The sequence below is a fragment of the Heptranchias perlo genome, chromosome 22 (genome assembly GCF_035084215.1).
Source record: "Heptranchias perlo isolate sHepPer1 chromosome 22, sHepPer1.hap1, whole genome shotgun sequence".
NCBI lineage: Eukaryota > Metazoa > Chordata > Chondrichthyes > Hexanchiformes > Hexanchidae > Heptranchias > Heptranchias perlo.
Window position 1 is genome coordinate 30,247,804 of NC_090346.1, and position 19,590 is coordinate 30,267,393.

Consider the following 19,590-nt stretch of genomic DNA (forward strand, 5'->3'; position numbering starts at 1 on the left):
GATTATAGGTACAAGTGTCTAGTTCTTAGTGACAATTTTTATTTTATACTCAATTTTACACTGAATTCTGGATTCTCTGAATTACCTCTACAGTTCAGTAAACATGATATTACTTATGGTATATTCACTGTGGTTCACATTCCCAGACTATAATCCACCTTTGTTCAGAAAATGTGCATGCATGTTATGACAGTACATAAATCAACCTTTTGGGATAAAGGATCCCAAATATTGAAATTACAATAAGTCAAACTTAGTGTAATCACACCATCCTTCCTTCCTCTGAGTAAGGAAGGCTTTACTGTGGTTCATCCGAACACAGATTTACTTATGGATCAAATTTAAGATTTGTTATATATTGGTTATTAACAATCAGACTAATACATGCATATATTAAAAATTAGTAATGTTTAGGCACCATCTATGTATTCTATAAGACATTTCAATTTTTCATATATTTTGGAGTTTGCAAGAGATGCCAGGAAGTGTTTGTTTTTGTTTTTAAAGCGGGGTTCTTACAAAAAACAATGGTAATCTAACAGACATCAATGTTCTGATTTAGGATTTATCCACCAATGAGTCAACAGAGTTGAGATCTTCCCAAATCCACAGGCCACAAAATTCAAACAAGGCAAACTGGTGAGTAAGAAATAAAAGTAGAAATAGAAGTAAGTTGCTTTGGCTTCAAGGACCAGGTTGCCAGCCTTCAGATTGTAGTTTGTGGTATGTAATATGTGGGAATCAGGGGGAAAACTCTTCAGTGGCTGGAGTCATACCTAGCACAAAGGAAGATGGTGGTGGTTGTTGGAGGCCAATCATCACAGTCCCAGGGTTTTGTTGCAGGAGTTCTTCAGGGCAGTGTCCAAGGCCCAACCATCTTCAGCTGCTTCATCAATGACCTTCCCTCCATCATAAGGTCAGAAATGGGGATGTTCGCTGATGATTGCACAGTGTTCAGTTCCATTCGCAACCCCTCAACTACTGAAGCAGTCCGAGCCCGCATGCAGCAAGACCTGGACAACAGCCAGTGGCAAGTGCCAGGCAATGACCATCTCCAATAAGAGAGAGTCTAACCACCTCCCCTTGACATTCAATGGCATTACCATCACCGAATCCCCCACCACCAACATCCTAGGGTTCACCATTGACCAGAAACTTAACTGGACCAGCCATATAAATACTCTGGCTACAAGAGCAGGTCAAAGGTTGGGTATTCTGCAGCGAGTGACTCACCTCCTGACTCCCCAAAGCCTTTCCACCGTCTACAAGGCACAAGTCAGGAGTGTGATGGAATACTCTCAACTTGCCTGGATGAGTGCAGCTCCAACAACACTTAAGAAGCTCGATACCATCCAGGACAAAGCAGCCCGCTTGATTGGCACCCCATCCACCACCCTAAACGTTCACTCCCTTCACCACCGGCGCACAGTGGCTGCAGTGTGTACCATCCACAGGATGCACTGCAACAACTCGCCAAGGCTTCTTAGACAGCACCTCCCAAACACGCGACCTCTACCACCTAGAAGAACAAGAGCAGCAGGTGCATGGGAACACCACCACCTGCACGTTCCCCTCCAAGTCGCACACCATCCCGACTTGGACATATATCGCCGTTCTTCATCGTCGCAAAATCCTGGAACTCCCTAACAGCACTGTGGGAGAACCTTCATCACACGGACTGCAGTGGTTCAAGAAGGCGTCTCACCACCACCTTCAAGGGCAATTAGGGATGGGCAATAAATGCTGGCCTCACCAGTGACGCCCACATCCCATGAACGAATAAAAAAAAAAATGATGCCCCAAGATATGATTTGGCACGTGTAACTTCCACACTGACTCAGATTTTTCAGATAAGTGAAAATCTTTATGAAATAAATATGGTTTTGCCCTAAACCTTGGTTCATAATACAGATGTGTAACCTATGGATTCCAGCAGAGAGTTGGTATGACCGGGTATATAAAGTCATAAGCGCAATCAATATACTACCGCACATTTTTCATCAAATCAATTGTATGGTCACAATTTTGTAAAATGTCTTTAATTTCTATCATTGTGGAAATATTAAGTTGGGACTAAATACAAATACTGATTGGACCAACAGTGCCCACAGAATTCAGACAGGATAAATCAGTGAGCAAGAAAAAGAAGTGCAGAGGGCTCCATGGCAGCTAGGGCTCACATGTGAACCATGGTCCACAGTTGGTTTAGATAAAGGACACTTGAACAGAATGTCTGCTTCACAACTAGAAAACAATGGATTACAGACTCAGGACTGTCTGTCAGAATTGTTTAGCTCAGGTGGATAAATTTTGTCAATTCTGGGAACAACTTTTAGATGAGGAAGCATTGCATTCCATCCTGGAAAAGGGAAACTTTGACTGTGTCTCCTCACTCCATGAACTTCATTGCCTATTCACCACAACAAAGCACCATTGAGCAAAGTCTTAGAGAAACCATTGGCCAGATATTCCTGTCCCACTGCAATAGGAGGATATTGTATTCGGCCCATGAAGGTGATAAAAATGGGGGACAGAAAACAAATAAGTTAATTAAACAAATTCTAAACCTATATGAATAGTACTACAATCAGTATTACATATTTTAAACATGAGCAAGTGAACCATTCATTATGTTATTTTGATTTAGTTGTTCTTACCGCTGATCTCTCTTTCAAGAAAGTGCCTAAATTCCTGTCGGCCAAGGGGATCATGGAGCAGTTCACCAAAATTGAATGCCCAGCGTTCTACACGTAACTTTGTTGGGATATCCACACTGTCAATGGAGAGAAATCTATGAACATCACTTCTACCTTTTGGCACAGCTTATTAATATTGACATAATATTTAGTTATCCAAATTAGACTGTATGGATATACAATATCTGGTCATAGGGTTAGAACCAAATGCTTCAGCAATGTTCTTCAAATTCAAATGTTTGGTTCTACTTCTGTGAGATTATCTTGCGAAAAAATAGTAGCAGATTTTACTATGACGAAGGTTAAGTTAGAAAGATGGATTAGCAACATTCTTACAGTGATATTTATCTTTCACACACCATAGTATAGTCCAGCTTGATAGTTTCTCAAGAAACCATGCGGGTAAAACAGGTCTTAGGTGGTAGGTAGTGCAAAGCGGGCAATAGAGAATAGGCAGCCTGTTTTACACCACGGCCGATTTTCTTTTCCACATAAGTCAAGGCACCCAGAAATTAGTATATATTGCCTTGTTTTACACCCAAAAAACGGGCGAGACACCTATCAATTTCTACCCCAGTGTGTCTAAATAGCTTTTGCTGAATGTGACTCTTACCAAGTGCCAAGATGTTGGATCAGGCTCACCACGTAAATTGAGTTTTGACAACCCTGGATTAGACTATGCTCGTGTAGAGAATTTTGGGGGAATTTTAACCCCCCATAATGGGTGGGAGAGGGATTGGGGTGGGGGGGGGGGGTTAAAAATTCAAAAAGGGGAAACTGGATCTCAACCCACTTCCAACCCGCCCACTTCCAGTTTTAATGGAGGCAGGTTGGGGGGCGGGCGACTAACCTGCTCTGCAGAGGCGGGCCCGTCATTTAAATATTTTAATGAGGTTGCGTGTCTCAAATTTTAAATTTAATAGCTGTGGGCCGGGTTTCCCAGGGCTTGGGAGACCCGGGAGCTGAAGGGAGGCGAGAACAGCCAGATCCAACAGATAAGTACTTTCCCAGCACTGCTTGCGGGCCAGGAGCAGGAGTGCTTACCCTGCTTCCCCCCCTGTGATTGAAGCCCCGCGATCGGATCCCCCAGCGATCGGAAACCCCAATCTCCTCCTGGCCCGCAATGTCCTCTCCGCACCCCGCCCCACAACTGATGTCCTCCTGGCTCTCTACGACGTCCCCCCGATCCACAAATCTCTCCTACCTTCCCTCCTCTCCACTCCGCTCCCCTGCTGAGGCCTAGTGCTGCAGCCCTTCCCGCCCAACAGCTGGCCAGCCTCCTAATCTGGCTGGGGGCTGGAAAACGGAGTCAAAAAATTTAAATGAGGTCCTGCCGTTAAGTTCAGCAGGATCTCCGGGAAACCCAGATTTCCGGGTTTCCCCGCCGCTGTATCTCCCCCTGCTCCCTCCCCGCAATATCACAGCCTTTGTTTCAACTAAATAGGTTAGGGAGGACCAAGGGTCACAATCTCAAGTGATGTAAAGTTAGGTTAGATGTTAGGAGATGGCTCTTTTCCCAGAGGATAATGGACCTGTGAAACATGCGGTGAACTCTGATTCACTGAATTCCTTCTATCACTATTAATAAGAATAAATAACGTTACCAGACTGAATCTTGGGATTTAATTAATAGGATATAATTAATTTGGATTTAATTAATGCTAGGATAGAACAGTAGTACTCATTCAATAATATTTTCTCTTCATGTGTCTTCAAACTAAAGGTAGTGACGCAGGTTAATAAGACCATAAATAAAGCAAACCAAGCATTGGGGTTCATTTCTAGAGGGAGAGAAGTGAAAAGCAGAGAAGTTACGTTAAACTTGTGTCGAACCTTGGTTAGACCACACTTGGAGTAGTGCGAACAGTTCTGGTCTCCATATTATAAAAAGGATATAGAGGTACTGGACTGCAGCGGTTCAAGGCGGCGGCTCACCACCACCTTCTCAAGGGCAATTAGGGATGGGCAATAAATGCCGGCCTCGCCAGCGACGCCCACATCCCATGAACAAATAATAAAAAAAAGAGGTACTGGAGGAGATGCAAAAAAGATTCATAAGAATATACTTATCAGGAATGGCTGAACAGGTTGGGGCTCTTTTCTCTAGAAAATAGAAGGCTGAGGGATGACCTAATAGATGTCTTTAAAATTATGAAAGGGTTTGATGGGATAGACATAGAGAAAATGTTTCCACTTGGAGTCCAAAAGTAGAGATCATAAATATATGATAGTCACTAATAAATCCAACAGGGAATACAGGAGAAACTTGAAACTTTAGAAACTGTAAAATGATTCTTCTCACAGTGAATGTTATTGGTCAGCATGGTTCATACTGGTTCTTCAAAGGGTGATGATTGTAATATGAGGAAATCAACTGCTGCCTGTAACACTAAATGGATGGTACAAGGGAAATTCATGCAAGATGTGAAGAACTTCATTGTAAAGGCTCAGATCAAAACCGTTCTTATCCTGTTGGAAAGCCCAATTACCCTTCTGCTCTGTGACTGGTCTATTACCTCAAGTAATAAAACATCTGCAAACATTTTGAGCACTTACAAATCAGCATTCATTGTCCAGTACATAGTACCACTTGTAATCCAAGGGTTGCTGGGAAGACAGCCAGATACGATCGGATCATGCAGAAGATATTGCTCACAGTGCTTCACAAATCTGCAAATAAAAAAGTAGATTGTTCCACCAGTCATAATCACAGATATTTATCAGATACCTGTAGATTGAAATAGCAGAAAGAAGATGGCACTTTTCAAAATAAATGCCTAAAACTATTGCCATTACAATTTGAGGTTGAATCAGTCGTAGAAGACTGCTTCCTACTATACCAGTGTGACATTTCTATTTCTCACCCCAACCATCTTTATGTTCTGAGTAAGTCTGCCAATGTAGTGGCACGAGCAATTTTATGCTGTTGACTCATGTTCACAAGAAACGTGACTTTACCCAAACTCATTTCACTTCGGGCCCTTGTACTTGGAATGTACATTAAAACATACTGGATTTGAACTCAGGTCCCAGAGGAGAAAGCTGTAGCTCATTGTGCTGCTCAGTACCCAGTGCCTATATGTTAAATTATAGTGTAGAACGTTTAAAGCAATAAGACTACATTGAACATTTACAGGAGCTTGGTGTTAATAATTACAATAGTTATACGCCATTCCTAAAATTCCATACATCAAAATTGCACGCTCTTGCTTTCCTCCTCCAAACATCCACCCAGGCTGCCTCACTACCATTCCCAAATTAAATTATCCTAACAATGGATCGACACGTGTACAACTTGAACAATCACTAAACTTACTCAATAGTATTTAAACGATAAGAAACAGGTCTGTGCATATATAGCATACATTAACATATTTCCACATATCTTTTTATATACCCGCTGGCAACCTCTCTCTACTGCTGCGTCCTCTGCAGCAGCAAGGCTGTGCCAGATTTAGGTCTTTAAAGCTATCCCTCTTGCCCATGCTCAGATCTTTAAGCACTGAAATTATGCTGTGGGATGCTAAAAGATATGTCTGAATTTTCTCTCTCCACTATTGGAGATGTTAACCCATTCATTTTCAAACAGAACCTCTGCTAAAATAGCAGTTTCAAATAAATCTGCATGTCCTATTTTCCCACCGCTTGGCTTCAAAAGTCTAGCTATAACCTTTTTCCTGGCACAACCACTCTCCTCTACTTCAGATTCTTGCAGCTAGATTTCCCCCAGAGACTGGCTCCCTCATTACAGCAGCTCTTTTTTTGCACGCCATTAAAAGATAAGTCAAGTGAGGCTAGTAACTAGATCGTAACTCCTATTAAGAATTCAGGTCTGCCGTAGATACCTTCTCTGGTCTAATGGCATCAATTGGTCCCGTAAGTGGTCTGTATGTCTTACTTTTTATGGGAGTTGATTCACTGCCCTATACCCACTTGTATGATAGAGTAACCTGGAGTGTAACAATAATCCCGATGGATATTTGTGTCTTTAGCTCGTGTTCTTCAGTATCTCTGAAGTTGGACCAAGCAAACATTTAGTGAGACAAGGCTTGATATGAATCATTAAGCTGCTTCTATTGCACAGAGTGCAAATATAGAGCAATTAGATTGCACTAAATGAATTTGCTCTATCAGTGCAATGTAATGACATAAAATAAATAAAACAATTTCCTACATCAGTAGTTCACCTTACTTAACCTAAATAAGCCCTCAGGTAATGAAGCAGTCTGTGCCTGCATGTAGCAAGACCTGGACAACATCCAAGCTTGGGCTGATAACTGGCAAGTAACATTCACGCCAGACAAGGACCATCTCCAACAAGAGAGAATCTAACTACCTTCCCTTGATATTCAATGGCATTACCATCGCCAAATCCCCCACCATTAACATCCTGGCAGGGTGGGGGGTGGTCACCACTGACCAGAAACTTAACTGGACCAGCCACATAAATACTGTGACTACAGGAGCAGGTCAGAGGCTGGGTATTCTGCGGCGAGTGACTCACCTCTTGACACCCCAAAGCCTTTCCACCATCTACAAGGCACAAGTCAGGAGTGTGATGGAATACTCTCCACTTGCCTGGATGAGTGCAACTCCAACAACACTCAAGAAGTTCGACACCATTCAGGACAAAGCAGCCCGCTTGATTGGCACCCATCCACCACCTTAAACATTCACTCCCTCCATCACCGGCACATCCTGGCTGCAGTGTGTACTATCTACAAGATGCACTGCAGCAACTCGCCAATGCTTCTTCGACAGCACCTCCCAAACCCACGACCTCTACCACCTAGAAGGACAAGGGCAGCAGGCACATGGGAACCACACCATCTGCATGTTCCCCTCCAAGTCACACACCATCCCGACATGGAAATATATCGCTGTTCCTTCATCGTTGCTGGGTCAAAATCCTGGAACTCCCTACCTAACAGCACTGGACTGCACCACACGGACTGCAGCGGTTCAAGAAGGTGACTCACCACCACCTTCTCAAGGGCAATTAGGAATGGGCAATAAATGCTGGCCTTGCCAGCAATGTCCACATCCCATGAATGAATTAAAAAAAAAGCAAGATGGGGTAGAATATCCATGGGGGATTCTCCCGATCTCCTGTCATAAATTCAGCAGAAGATTGGTGAAAACAACCATTTCTGTTGCTTCTTAGGGTTTTCTACCAAAGTTGCAGCAGGAAATCGGGACAGTCCCATGGAAATTTTCCACTAATGTCTTCTAACTATTGTCCAGAACTTCTAGGCCCTTTAACAAAAACTGACTGTCCTCTGTTTAAAAGCTTGACTCCAGTGTCCACTTTTAGTCAAATTAATTCACCCCTCCCGCACCTAAGAGCGGAATCCACCAGCCTAACTTGGCGATGACCCCGCTGAGTTCAAATGAATAGAAAATAAAATACCGCAGATGCTAGAGATCTGAAATAAAAACAGAAAATGCTGGAAAAGCTCAGCAAGTGAGGCAGCATCTGTGGAGAAAGAAACAGAGTTAATGGGCTCAATTTGCAAATGGAGCTGGGAAGGGGGCGGGGGTCAAGTTGAGGTCGGGAAACCCATTAGTACAGGTTTCCCGGACTCCTTACGATTTTGACATAAGGACGTCTTTTATTTTTTTTTGTCGGTTTCCTGTCCAACTGACCATCTGGTTGACAGGTTGGTCTCAGTCGGACGGGAGACCAGCCAGGGAGAGGACGTCTGCAGGTAAGTCTTTGTTTGCATAGATGGGGGCATGGGTGGGCACGGGGGTCGTGAGTCATGAGGGATGGGATCGGGGGTCATCACATGGGTCCACGATCATTGAGGGGGAGGGTCGGAGTCAAGGGATCGGGGTTGGGGTTGGAGGGTCGTGGTTGGAGGATCAGGGGTCGGAGGGGGAGGATTGGGGTTGGGGATACGCGATCGGGGGGAGGGTGGGGGTCCGTGATCGGTGATGGGAGGGGGGGGGCAGGGTCGGTCCAGGTAGGCTGGTTAGGCCTGGGGGAAGCACTCCTGCTCCTCTGGGCCCACACGCTGTGCCTTTCCATGCACTTACCTGCAGTCTTGGGTCTTCTCGCCTTCTTTCACAAGGCATAAAACAGAAGGCCTGGGAATCCCGGCCCCCCGGGGTTGAAATGGGGAATTAGTCAAAAATGGAGACCTGAAGCCTCTTTGAAAAGTTTTAAGGCCCGACCCGCCTCCTCGGAGCGGTTTGGAGGCGGGTCTGAAATGGTGGCAATTTTCATTGCCTCCCCCTGCCCCCAACCCACCCATTTTTTACTTTGAAAATTGAGCCCAATGTTTCTGGTCGAAATCTTGGGCCCGGTATTAGGAGGGCGGCGGGTTGGCAGCAGGGGGTCGACTGGGCGCTTGGGTAACACGCCCAGTGAAATTGGGGTGCTCTGCACGTGATTGCAGCTTGATTGAAGGTACTTACCTTGGCTTCCGGGTTTCACGCTTGAAAACTGCGCAACAGGTGGACTGCGCATGCGCAGCATTTGCTGTCAGCTGGAGGAGCCCTATTTAAAGGGGAAGTCCTCCACTGACTGATGCTACAGAAAATAGGCAAAATTACAGCATGGAGCAACCCAGGGGGAAGGCTGCTCTCAGGTTTAATGATGCCTCACTCCAGGTCTTATTGGATGGGGTGAGGAGGGGGGGGGGGGGGGGGAAGAGTACAGAGATCTTCCCCCCGCGGGCGGGAGGAAGTGGCCTGCCTCTGCCACCAAGAAGGCCTGGCTCGAGGTGGCAGAGGAGGTCACCTGCACCACCAACATATTGCGCACCTGCATACAGTGCAGGAGGCACTTCAATGATCTAAGTAGGTCAGCCACAGTGAGTACACTTACTCATTCCCCTACACTCCGTCTGCCAGATCACTGCCTCCACCCCACATCTCCTTCTGCACTGCCAACACTACTCTGTCACATTACCCCTCACACCCACTCAAAGCTCATCCTCATCTTACTTGTACTTACTCACCTCGCCAGTACTCATCCCACCACTACCACTCAACCCAATCCTCATACAATCTCATGGCTCGATCTCATACTCACCCTCTCATGCATCTCTTTCACGGTCAGCCTCACTCAACCTGCCACTACCTGTGCTGCAGCCACAGGGCATGCATCACATATGTGCAGTAGGAAGAGTACGGCAAACGTGTCGTGAGCATGAAGGGGATGCACAAGGGTGTTTGAGGGTTTGTCATGGTTTTTACCTGTATTTAATTTCTGATCAATTCACATTACATATTATATTGTCACCACTACTGTGAAGTCTTTGCGAATCTCATCTGGTTTGTGCAATAATGCCCTTTCCTGAGGATCAATATGAAGACCCACAACTGATGCCACCCATTGTGTCACTGCAGAGTGGGTGTAGGTGTATTTGCAGGGCTCGTTTGTGCAGACGACTGAGAGACGTCGGCGATGTCCCCGGTGGCACCCTGGAAGGATGCAGAGGAGAAGTTGTTGAGGGCAGTGGTGACTTTGACAGCGACAGGTAAGAAGATGGTGCTCGGGCCAGCTGGGAGCAGCTCGGCATGAAGGAGGCTGCAGATGTCCATGACTACATGTCGAGTGACTCTGAGCGTCCGTGTGCACTGCTGCTCAGAGAGGTCCAGGAAGCTGAGCCTCGGTCTGTAGACTCTGTGGCGAGGGGAGTGCCCTCTGCGACACATCTCTCTCTGCGGTTGCCCTCCCTCCTGCTGTGCAGGTGGATGTGTCACAGCACTGTGTTGTGGAGCTCCACGTGTCAGAGGTGGACGGCGAGGCTGGTGATGCTGTTCGTCCTCTGAGGAGGTCATGACTGCAGCTACAGTGGCCCCCATCGGGAAGATGTACATTTGAGGGGGTCTGCAAGGTCGGTACATGTCTCTGGACCCCGGGGTAAGTGTGCAAGTTGGTGAATTTTATTGTTAGGAGGAGGGTGGTGGAGGCCAAACTTTGTCCCAAGTGACAGAGTGGCCTCCTGCAATGAGGGTCTCCCCCCACCACCTGTCAAATGGACCTTTGCAGCTGCCACAGGCTGATGGCTGCAACACGTCCATTTGAACTGGGAGTGTTTCCCCCAGTACGGGAAAAGTCCCAGTTAATGTGAAAATCCCACCCCTCCTAAAATATCAGGTCAATCAGGTCTGTAAACAACCTGAAGTACTTGGTTAATTACTTCAAGTGGCATCCTGCCGGCTTTAATTGCCGGCGGCAGTGCCAAATGTGGGGGGGGCTGCGCGCGCTGTCAGAGCATCACTGGGGAAGCCGGAAGTGGGCTGGTTGGAACCGGGCTCCGGACCCCCCACCCCAGGAATCCCCGATTTTCGCAACCCCCCACCCCCCGCCACAAACGCACCCGCTCGGGGGTGCGAAAATCGAGCCCATTAGCTCTGTTTCTTTCTCTACAGTTGCTGCCTCACTTGCTGAGCTTTTCCAGCATTTCTGTTTTTATTTCAAATGAATAGTTGTTGCAGCAGCAATGAGTGTGAACAACACTAGAATGTTAAACTATCTCATTTTCTGCAGTATGCTGGTTCAGATGTCTTGTCTGAAGCCTATCTCACAGCTGTGCTTTCCTGTGAATTTAACTCCTTGAGAGCTAAGTTGAGCTCAATAGTGGCATTTTGTAACATATATTACATCAAGGTCTGCCTGTGACAGCACAGTCAGAAATCCCAAAACATGACACTCCCAACTGCCAATAGGTTGCCTGTCTTCCCACTCAATTGGAGAAATCATCTGTAGCCCGAGCAGACTCCAAAAAACAGGGAGACAATGAAAATGAACAGAAATAGGTAGGAGTCTGGATTTAATCCAACATTATTTACTTCACTCATGTCCAGCTATACTATACCGAATGCAGCAGTGTCAGCAGCATTTTCAAGAGTTATACCGTTGTATTAATGTTGAGTGCGGGAAGGGACAGCTCTACAAATATATACTCAAATGCATTTGCAGAATGTTGCCTCCCAGTCTCTAACTGCCTATGATCTTAACGTTCTGACATCAGATCTACACTACCTAACCTAAAACATTATTATGCACTATTAAGTTAGAATTATTATGTAGAAGTCACCATAATGTGAGTAAGATTTGACATGCCTTAGTGAACCTACTTCCTTAGACAAGTTATTTCAGTGTATTGTGTTGTACATATGTTCTAGATGTCTACATGACAAAGTGCTCATTCTTTTGCTTTCAATAGTAAAGCCATCATCTGTAAACCGATGTGTCATTGCTGACAGTGAGGTAGTCAACTTCTGGACTAAAAATAAAGCAAAGCAAGAGCTTTGCTTTTATTGTTAACTTAATAGGTCAATGAGTGTATTCGCTGCGTAGCTGAACTATGTGCCAACTGTGTTGAGTTTGCATCTCTGCCACAGTGGGGTTAGGAGCACCACACTTCACCCTGGCAGAGATTGCAACTCAGCACAATTGGCCTCAGAGCCCCTGAGTTAGCGATGGGAAAAATCATCCAGGGATCCCAATCTTGACTGCCATTCACTGGCTCTTGCTGAAATTGTAGGTGTGCGAACTTTAGGTGAGGACAGTATTAGCTGTGATACCCCATGAATAGCCGACCAGCACTCACTGTGAAGGCTGCTACATGAATATTGGCCACTTGGGTGAGGTATCCACAAAGTAACTTTCATTCCTCAAAAACGTAACCCAAACAAGGGACTTTAACTCGGAAAAAACGGGTGGGTTGGGAGCGGGGGTGGGGGGGGGGGGCGGGGGGCAGTAAAAATTTTAAAATCTAAAACCCGCCCCCAACCCATTCATTTCTGGTTTTAACGGAGGTGAGATGAGGGGCGGGCGACTAACCCGCTCTCAGGAGGCGGGTTGGTCACTAAAAGCTTTCAAGGAGGCTGTGGGCCTTCATTTTAACAGATTTTTTATTTTTAACCCCTGGGGGCTGGGATTCCCGGGCCTTCTACTTCACGCCACGTGAGAGGAGGCGAGAAGGCCCGAAACAGCAGGTAAATGCCTTTATAGCACAGCTTGTGGGCCCAGAGGAGCAGGAGTGCTTCCCCCAGGCTCTGCAGCGACTCTACAAACACGATCGACCGACATCCCCATGATCTCCGATCTCCAACCCCCGACGATGGCTGACCCCACAATGACCCCCGACCCTCCCGCCGATGACTGAACCCCCCCCCAACCGATAACTCCCGATCCCCCCATCTAACATTTACCTTGTCCTTCCTCTTTTCCCTTCCGACTGAGGCCAGCCTGTTAATCAGACTGGCCTGTCGGGCAGGAAACCGTCAAAAAAAAAACGTCCTTACGTCAAAATCTGGGAAGTCTGGGAAACCCGTACTTCCAGGTTTCCTGTCAGGAATTCCAACCCCCCGCCTCCTTCCCAGCTCCCCGATAAAATCGTGCCCAAGGAATCAATACCTTGATGATGGGAGAAAATTGCCAAGGATGAAAAAGCAAAGAAAGAACTTTGGAGAAAATCCCTACATATATCTACATTACAGAGTTACAGCAATGCAGTTGCATAGAAAAAAATCATACCCTTCCAGGGAGACTGATGATTTGACTCTTGTTCTGGTCAATGCATTTTTGTAATATTCAATCTAGTTGTCCAAAGGGATAATTGCAGTGAAAAAGAGAAAAAAAGTGAAAGTCATACAATAAGTTTTTAATATTCAAGCACATTCTACATATAAACTTTAGTGTCACAAATTTTTGAAGCAACTATATTCTATATATTGAAACCTTATCTTGTAACAAGGTGCATGCTGCAGTAAATGCCCTATTGTATAATAGTATAAAATATCAAGAAATAAATGTTGGGTATCTTTATAACAGAAATGATGCTTAATTTTCCATGTGGTTTCGTAGTAATGCTATTTTCACCAGATAAGGTTACAAAAGCAGTCCTCTTGCCCATGTGGAATTTCCTCCCATTATCATATAATAGTGTTAGTACTGGGTAGAGAGCTATGTCTATGATAGTGTGCTAACCAGCATTGGGCTGGACTTCTTTGTTTCAGCGATCCACAACCTAATTTTCCTCTATTTGCTAAAAGTACAGTTTCCAATTATATAGTGCCTTTAACATAAAAACATTCCAAGGCATTTCACTGAAGGTGTAGGGGCAATGGATGATATTTTTGTTACTTAGTAAAGAAACCCAGCACACAAATAAGATAAAACCAAATCTGATTCCTTTTCAGATCAAAAATAGAAGTTCAATCACTGACTAACAGTATTTGTGAGCCTTGAAATAAATCACCCCATCCCAAAAAATCCCCAATTTTTTTACTCAATGCCATATTTATCTTGATCTGAATTTAAATTAATGTAATGCAGCAACTGAGATGAAATAGCAAATTTGTCAGAAAAGCACAAGTTTTATTCAGGCTTGTGTCTGTGCTGAAAAGGGGCATCATCAGCATCAAATATAGCAACTGGTAACTTCGTAATGAGAGTGAAATCCTTTCCTTTAATCTCAGTACAGCTATAGAGTGCAGAGTCATTTTTGCCGCAATGTCCTTTAGTTAAAATGCATAAAGTACACAAAGGTATTTACTCCACTATTAGACTTGGGCAAAATCTGGCACCTTCAAGAAGTATATTTTAGAATAACTCAGCTGAAAATTGCCCACTAGTGTAAACAGATTTATTCAAATTTTACCATGGGCTCAATTTTCAAAGTGAAAAACGGGTGGGTTGGGGGCGGGGGGGCATTGAAAATTGTAACCATTTCAGACCCGCCCCAAACCCGCCCATTTCTGTTTTTTCACTGGGGCGGGAAGAGGGCTGGGCGACCAACCCGCACCCAGGAGGTGGGTCGGGCTTTAAAACCTTTCAAAGAGGCTTCGGTCCTCCATTTTTCTGGACTTCCTGATTTCAACCCCGGAGGATCAGGATTCCCGGGCCTTCTGTTTTATGCCTCATGAAAGGAGATGAGAAGGCCTGAGACTAACAGGTAGGTGCCTAGAAAGGCACAGCTTGTGGGGCCGGAGGAGCAGGAGTGCTTCCCCCAGGCCCAACAAGCCTACCTGCACTGACTCCCCCAACAATCGCGGACACCCAACCCCCGAACGTGGACCCCCAATCCTCCCCTCCCGATCCCGATCCTCCCACCCCCGATCCTCCCCCTCAACGATTGTGGACCCCCGCGATGACCCCCGAGCCTGAAACCCTCCCCGTGAGTGACCCCCGATCCCTCCCCCCATGAATCATGACCCAGTGTCAACCTATGCCAACCTCTGCCCCCCATGCCCCCCCCCATCCAAACAAAGACATACCTGCAGTCTTACCTGAACACATCCTCTCCCTGGCTGGTCTCCCATCCGACTGAGACCAGCCTGTCACTCAGGCCGGTCAGTCAGACGGGAAACCGACAAAGAAAAATGAAAGATATCCTTAGGTCAAAATCGTAAGGACGTCTGGAAAACTAATGGGTTTCCCGTCCTCAAGTCAACCCCCCACCCCCTTTCCAGCTCAGTTTTAAAATTGAGCCCGACATTCTTTGTCAGATGTGTTGGACAGTAACGTGAAATTCCCCAATTCATTGTAGCCAGAGGTATAATGAAAACATTTGAAACAACAATTCATTTTAGATCTGAAATTAAACTGATCATAGAACAGAATCATAGAAAGGTTACAGCATGGAAGGAGGCCATTCGGCCCATCGAGTCCGTGCCAGCTCTATGCACGAGCAATCCAGCTAGGTCCACTCCCCCGCCCTTTCCCCGTAGACCTGCACATTTTTTCGTTTCAAGTACTTATCTAGTTCCCTTTTGAAGGCCATGATTGAACCTGCCTCCACCACTCCCTCAGGCAGTGCAGTCCAGATCCCAACCACTCACTGTGTAAAAAAGTTATTCCTCATGTCACCTTTGATTCTTTTGCCAATCACCTTAAATCTATGCCCTCTGGTTCTTGACCCTTCCGTCAATGGGAACAGCTTCTCTCTATCCACTCTGTCCAGACCCTTCATAATTTTGAATATCTCTTTCAAATCTCCTCTCAACCTTCTCCAGTCTATCCATGTAATTTAAGTCCCTCATCGTTGGAATCATTCTAGTAAATCTCCTCCGCACCCTCTCTAAGGCCTTCACATTGTTCCTAAAGTGTGGTGCCCAGAACTGGACACAATACTGCAGTTGTGGTCAAACCAATGATTTATAAAGGTTCATCATGACTTCCTTGCTTTTGTACTCTGTGCCTCTATTTATAAAGCCCAGGACCCTGTATGCTTTTTTAACTGCTTTCTCAACCTGCCCTGACACCTTCAACGATTTGTGCACATAAAACCCCAGATCTTTGTTCCTGTACCCCTTTGAGAATTGTGCCCTCGAGTTTATATTGCCTCGCCTCATTTTTCCTACCAAAATGCATCACCTTGCATTTTTCCGCGTTAAACTTCATCTGTCACATGTCCGCCCATGCCACCAGCATGTCTATATCCTCTTGAAGTCTATCACTATCCTCCTCACTGTTCACTACCCTTCCAAGTTTTGTGTCATCTGCAAATTTTGCAGTTGTGCCTGTACACCCAAGTCCAAGTCATTAGTATATATCAAGAAAAGCAGTGGTCCCAGCACCGACCCCTGGGGAACACTACTGCACACCTCCATCCAGTCCGAAAAACAACCGTTCACCACTACTTTCTGTTTCCTGTCATTTAGCCAATTCTGTATCCATGTTGCCATTGCCCCCATTATTCCCAGGGCCGCAATCTTAATAGCAAGCCTAACATGTGGCACTTTATCAAACGCTTTTTGAAAGTCCATATACACCACATCAACTGCATTGCCCTCATCTACCCTCTCTATTATCTCACCAAGAAACTCTATCAAGTTGGGTAAACATGATTTGCCTTTAACAAATCCGTGCTGGCTTTCCCTAATCAATCCACACTCATCCAAGTGACTGTTAATTCTGTCCCAGATTATCATTTTCAAGAGTTTCTCCACCATTGACTGGCTTGTAGTTGCTGGGTTTATCTTTACACCCTTTTTTGAACAAGGGTGTAACATTTGCAATTCTCCAGTCCTCTGGCACCACCCCCATATCTAAGGATGTCTGGAAGATTATGGCCAGTACCTCTGTAATTTCCCCCCTTACTTCCCTCAGCATCCTAGGGTGTAGCCCATCCGGACCACGTGCCTTATCTATTTTAAGTACAGCTAGCCTTTCTGGTACCTCTTCTTTCTTAATTTTTAGCCCATCCAGTATCTTAACTATATCTTCCTATACCGAGATTCTGGCAGCAGCTTCTTCCTTGGTAAAGACAGATGCAAAGTACTCATTTAGTACCTCAGCCATGCCCTCTGCCTCCATGAGTACATCTCCTTTATGGTCCCTAATCAGCCCCACCCCTCCTCTTACTACCCGTTTACTGTCAACATGCCTGTAGAAGACTTTTGGATTCCCTTTTATGTCATTCGCTAGTCTATTCTCATACTCTCTCTTTGGCCCTTTTATTTCCTTTTTCACTTCCCCTCTGAACTTTCTATATTCTGCCTGGTTCTCACTTGTGTTATCAACCTGACACCTGTCATATGCCCCTTTTTTCTGCTTCATCTTACTCTCTGTCTCGTTTGTCATCCAGGGAGCTCTGGCTTTAGTTGCCCTACCTTTCTCCCTCGTTGGAATGTACCTTGTCTGTACCCGAATCATCTCCTCTTTAAAGGCCGCCCACTGTTCAATTATAGTTTTGCCTGCCAATCTTTGATTCCATTTTACCCGGGCCAGGTCTGTTCTCACCCCACTGAAATTGGCCCTCCTCCAATTGAGCATTTTTACTTTAGAATGGTCAGAGTCCTTTTCCTTAGCTATTCTACTCCTTATGATTCCATGATTGCTGCTCCCTAAATGCTGATCACTGGTGTAAATGCACAAACATTTGCACCTTCATTACTGCGGGTTTTACTATCACAGCATATTATTTTGGTTATATAATGGGCTTTTTAGAAAAATTAAATATGACAATCAAGGAAAGTTCAAAGCAGCAGACTTAAATCGAAGGCCTCAATTTCCTTGTGGGCAAAATGCAAACCCCACTTTATAATTCCACTGCATCCCTCTGTTAATAAGCCTTTCACTAAACTTCTTAAAAAAAAATCTACCACATGTTTTGTCACAAATATCCAAATTCCACGACCTTCAAAAGGATTCTTTACCAATTTACACCTGTTTATGTTTTTCTGTAGTCTTCTTTGTTTTTACTAGCAATTTGCTGCTCCGTCCAGTTTGATATCATCAGCAAACTTTGATATCTATCCCTTTATGTCCAAGTTCGTGTGTGTGTGTGTGTGTGTGTGTGTGTGTATATATAAATCTTGCATAAAGAGCAAAATAAAGTGCCACACTTCAGCATATCTTTTGAGTCACCCTGAATAAAGCCTTGGGAGATCTGCCAGTATTATATTAAAACTCTTGTGTATTATGTGTACTTCCTCTCCACATTAACCTTATTTCCTGCATCATGATTTTTGAATCACACTTTTTAGCCCTGATTTTGGAGTGGGAATCGGGTGGGCAGGGGCTGATGTGAGTGGCAAACCCCACTGACCTCAGCAGCGTGAGGCTTGGCCAATGTTAACTCCTGGACCTCACCTGCATGACTCCATTCAGTTGCCTGCCCGAAGCTGAGAGGAAGAGGCAGCTGGCCGGAAGGTGGGTACGAAATGCCGAGCAGCACGAGGCCACAGGCTAGAACAGTCCCCAGATCTGAGGTAAGTTGCAGAAAGGGAGTTTTGAAAAGGTCTTGCAATTGGGAAGGGGGATCCTGCTCCTCCTGGCCCCACAAGTTAAAAAAATTTTAAAAAACTTTCATCTTTGGGCCCTTCTGGCCCTGAATCTTCCTCCCGTTGGCTCCACCAGACAGGCAAGCCACAACAGGTTCCCCGCTCCGGCCACTGGTTAAAATTGTAGTTGAGCCCTCATGACATCATCAGAGCCTGATCTGCATATTTAAAGAAGGACCCCGGTGGTTTCAGGTGGGTGTCCTTGCCGCCTGTTCAGATGAGCAAGTCAAATTTGAAGACTGTAAAAAGGGAGCTAGTGGGTAAGTCTCCCAGGCAATTTTAACTCGTTGCCTACCTGGTTTCAGCGAGGCAGGCAGGGTTAAAATCGCCCCTTTTGTGTCACTGGGAAATTATGAGAAAACCTTATGTCATGGGAATAGCCCATGCCAAAATTTCCTGACACACTATAACTGCAGGTCTCCTGTCATTAGTGGCATCAGTCACCCAGGTCTGACTGACATTTTGTTTTTTCACCCATTTATTGTTTCGTTTTACTATTTTTTTGTGTGTGTGTGTGTGTTATAATTTGATTTTTGGGTTTTTCACCTGATTTTTAGAGCACCTAGTAACCCCCTGCCCATCTGCAGGTGCCCAATTCTGGTTTTGGGCCTCAGGGGGTGGCCTACTTACTCCCCATCCACCCTGTTTCCTTTCCTTGTTAGTGGGAACCTAATGCTGGGGCCTACTATCTGATCTACATAGAATTACACAGAATGTACAGCACAGAAACAGGCCATTCGGCCCTACAAGTACATGCCAGTGTTTATGCTCCATAAGAGTCTCCTCCACCTTTCTTCATCTAACTCCATCAACATATCCTTCTATTCCTTTCTCCCTCATATGTTCCCTAGCTTCTCCTTAAATGCATCTATGCTAGTCGCCTCAACTACTCCTTGTGGTAGCGAGTTCCACATTCTAACCACTCTCTGGGTAAAGACGTTTCTTTTGATCTGTGGCTTTTTTGCCTGCCAGATTTTCATTCAGACTGAATCATCAATGTGGTGGTGCAGCAAAATCTGCCAAGAGGTGATCATATGCTTAAAGTGATTATACTATACAAATGTATTAACTCTAAGGAGTAAAAGATCTGGTGCATCATTCCTTGGCATGCATAGAATTTTAATGGTTGCAAAATCAGGGGGCC

General features: G+C 45.3%; 1 protein-coding gene across 2 annotated transcripts in view; it reads right to left on the reverse strand.

Annotated features, from left to right (window-relative positions):
- The window catches only part of rgs11 (regulator of G protein signaling 11), a 140,478-nt gene that overhangs the window by 19,045 nt on the left and 101,843 nt on the right, over positions 1-19,590 (reverse strand). For both annotated transcript variants that reach the window (XM_068003190.1, XM_068003189.1), the window contains exons 11-13: positions 13,195-13,256; positions 5,253-5,366; positions 2,658-2,773 (exon numbers count right to left, since the gene is read on the reverse strand). In XM_068003190.1, the coding sequence (XP_067859291.1) occupies positions 2,658-2,773; positions 5,253-5,366; positions 13,195-13,256 (292 nt within the window). The remainder of the gene's footprint in view (positions 1-2,657; positions 2,774-5,252; positions 5,367-13,194; positions 13,257-19,590) is intronic.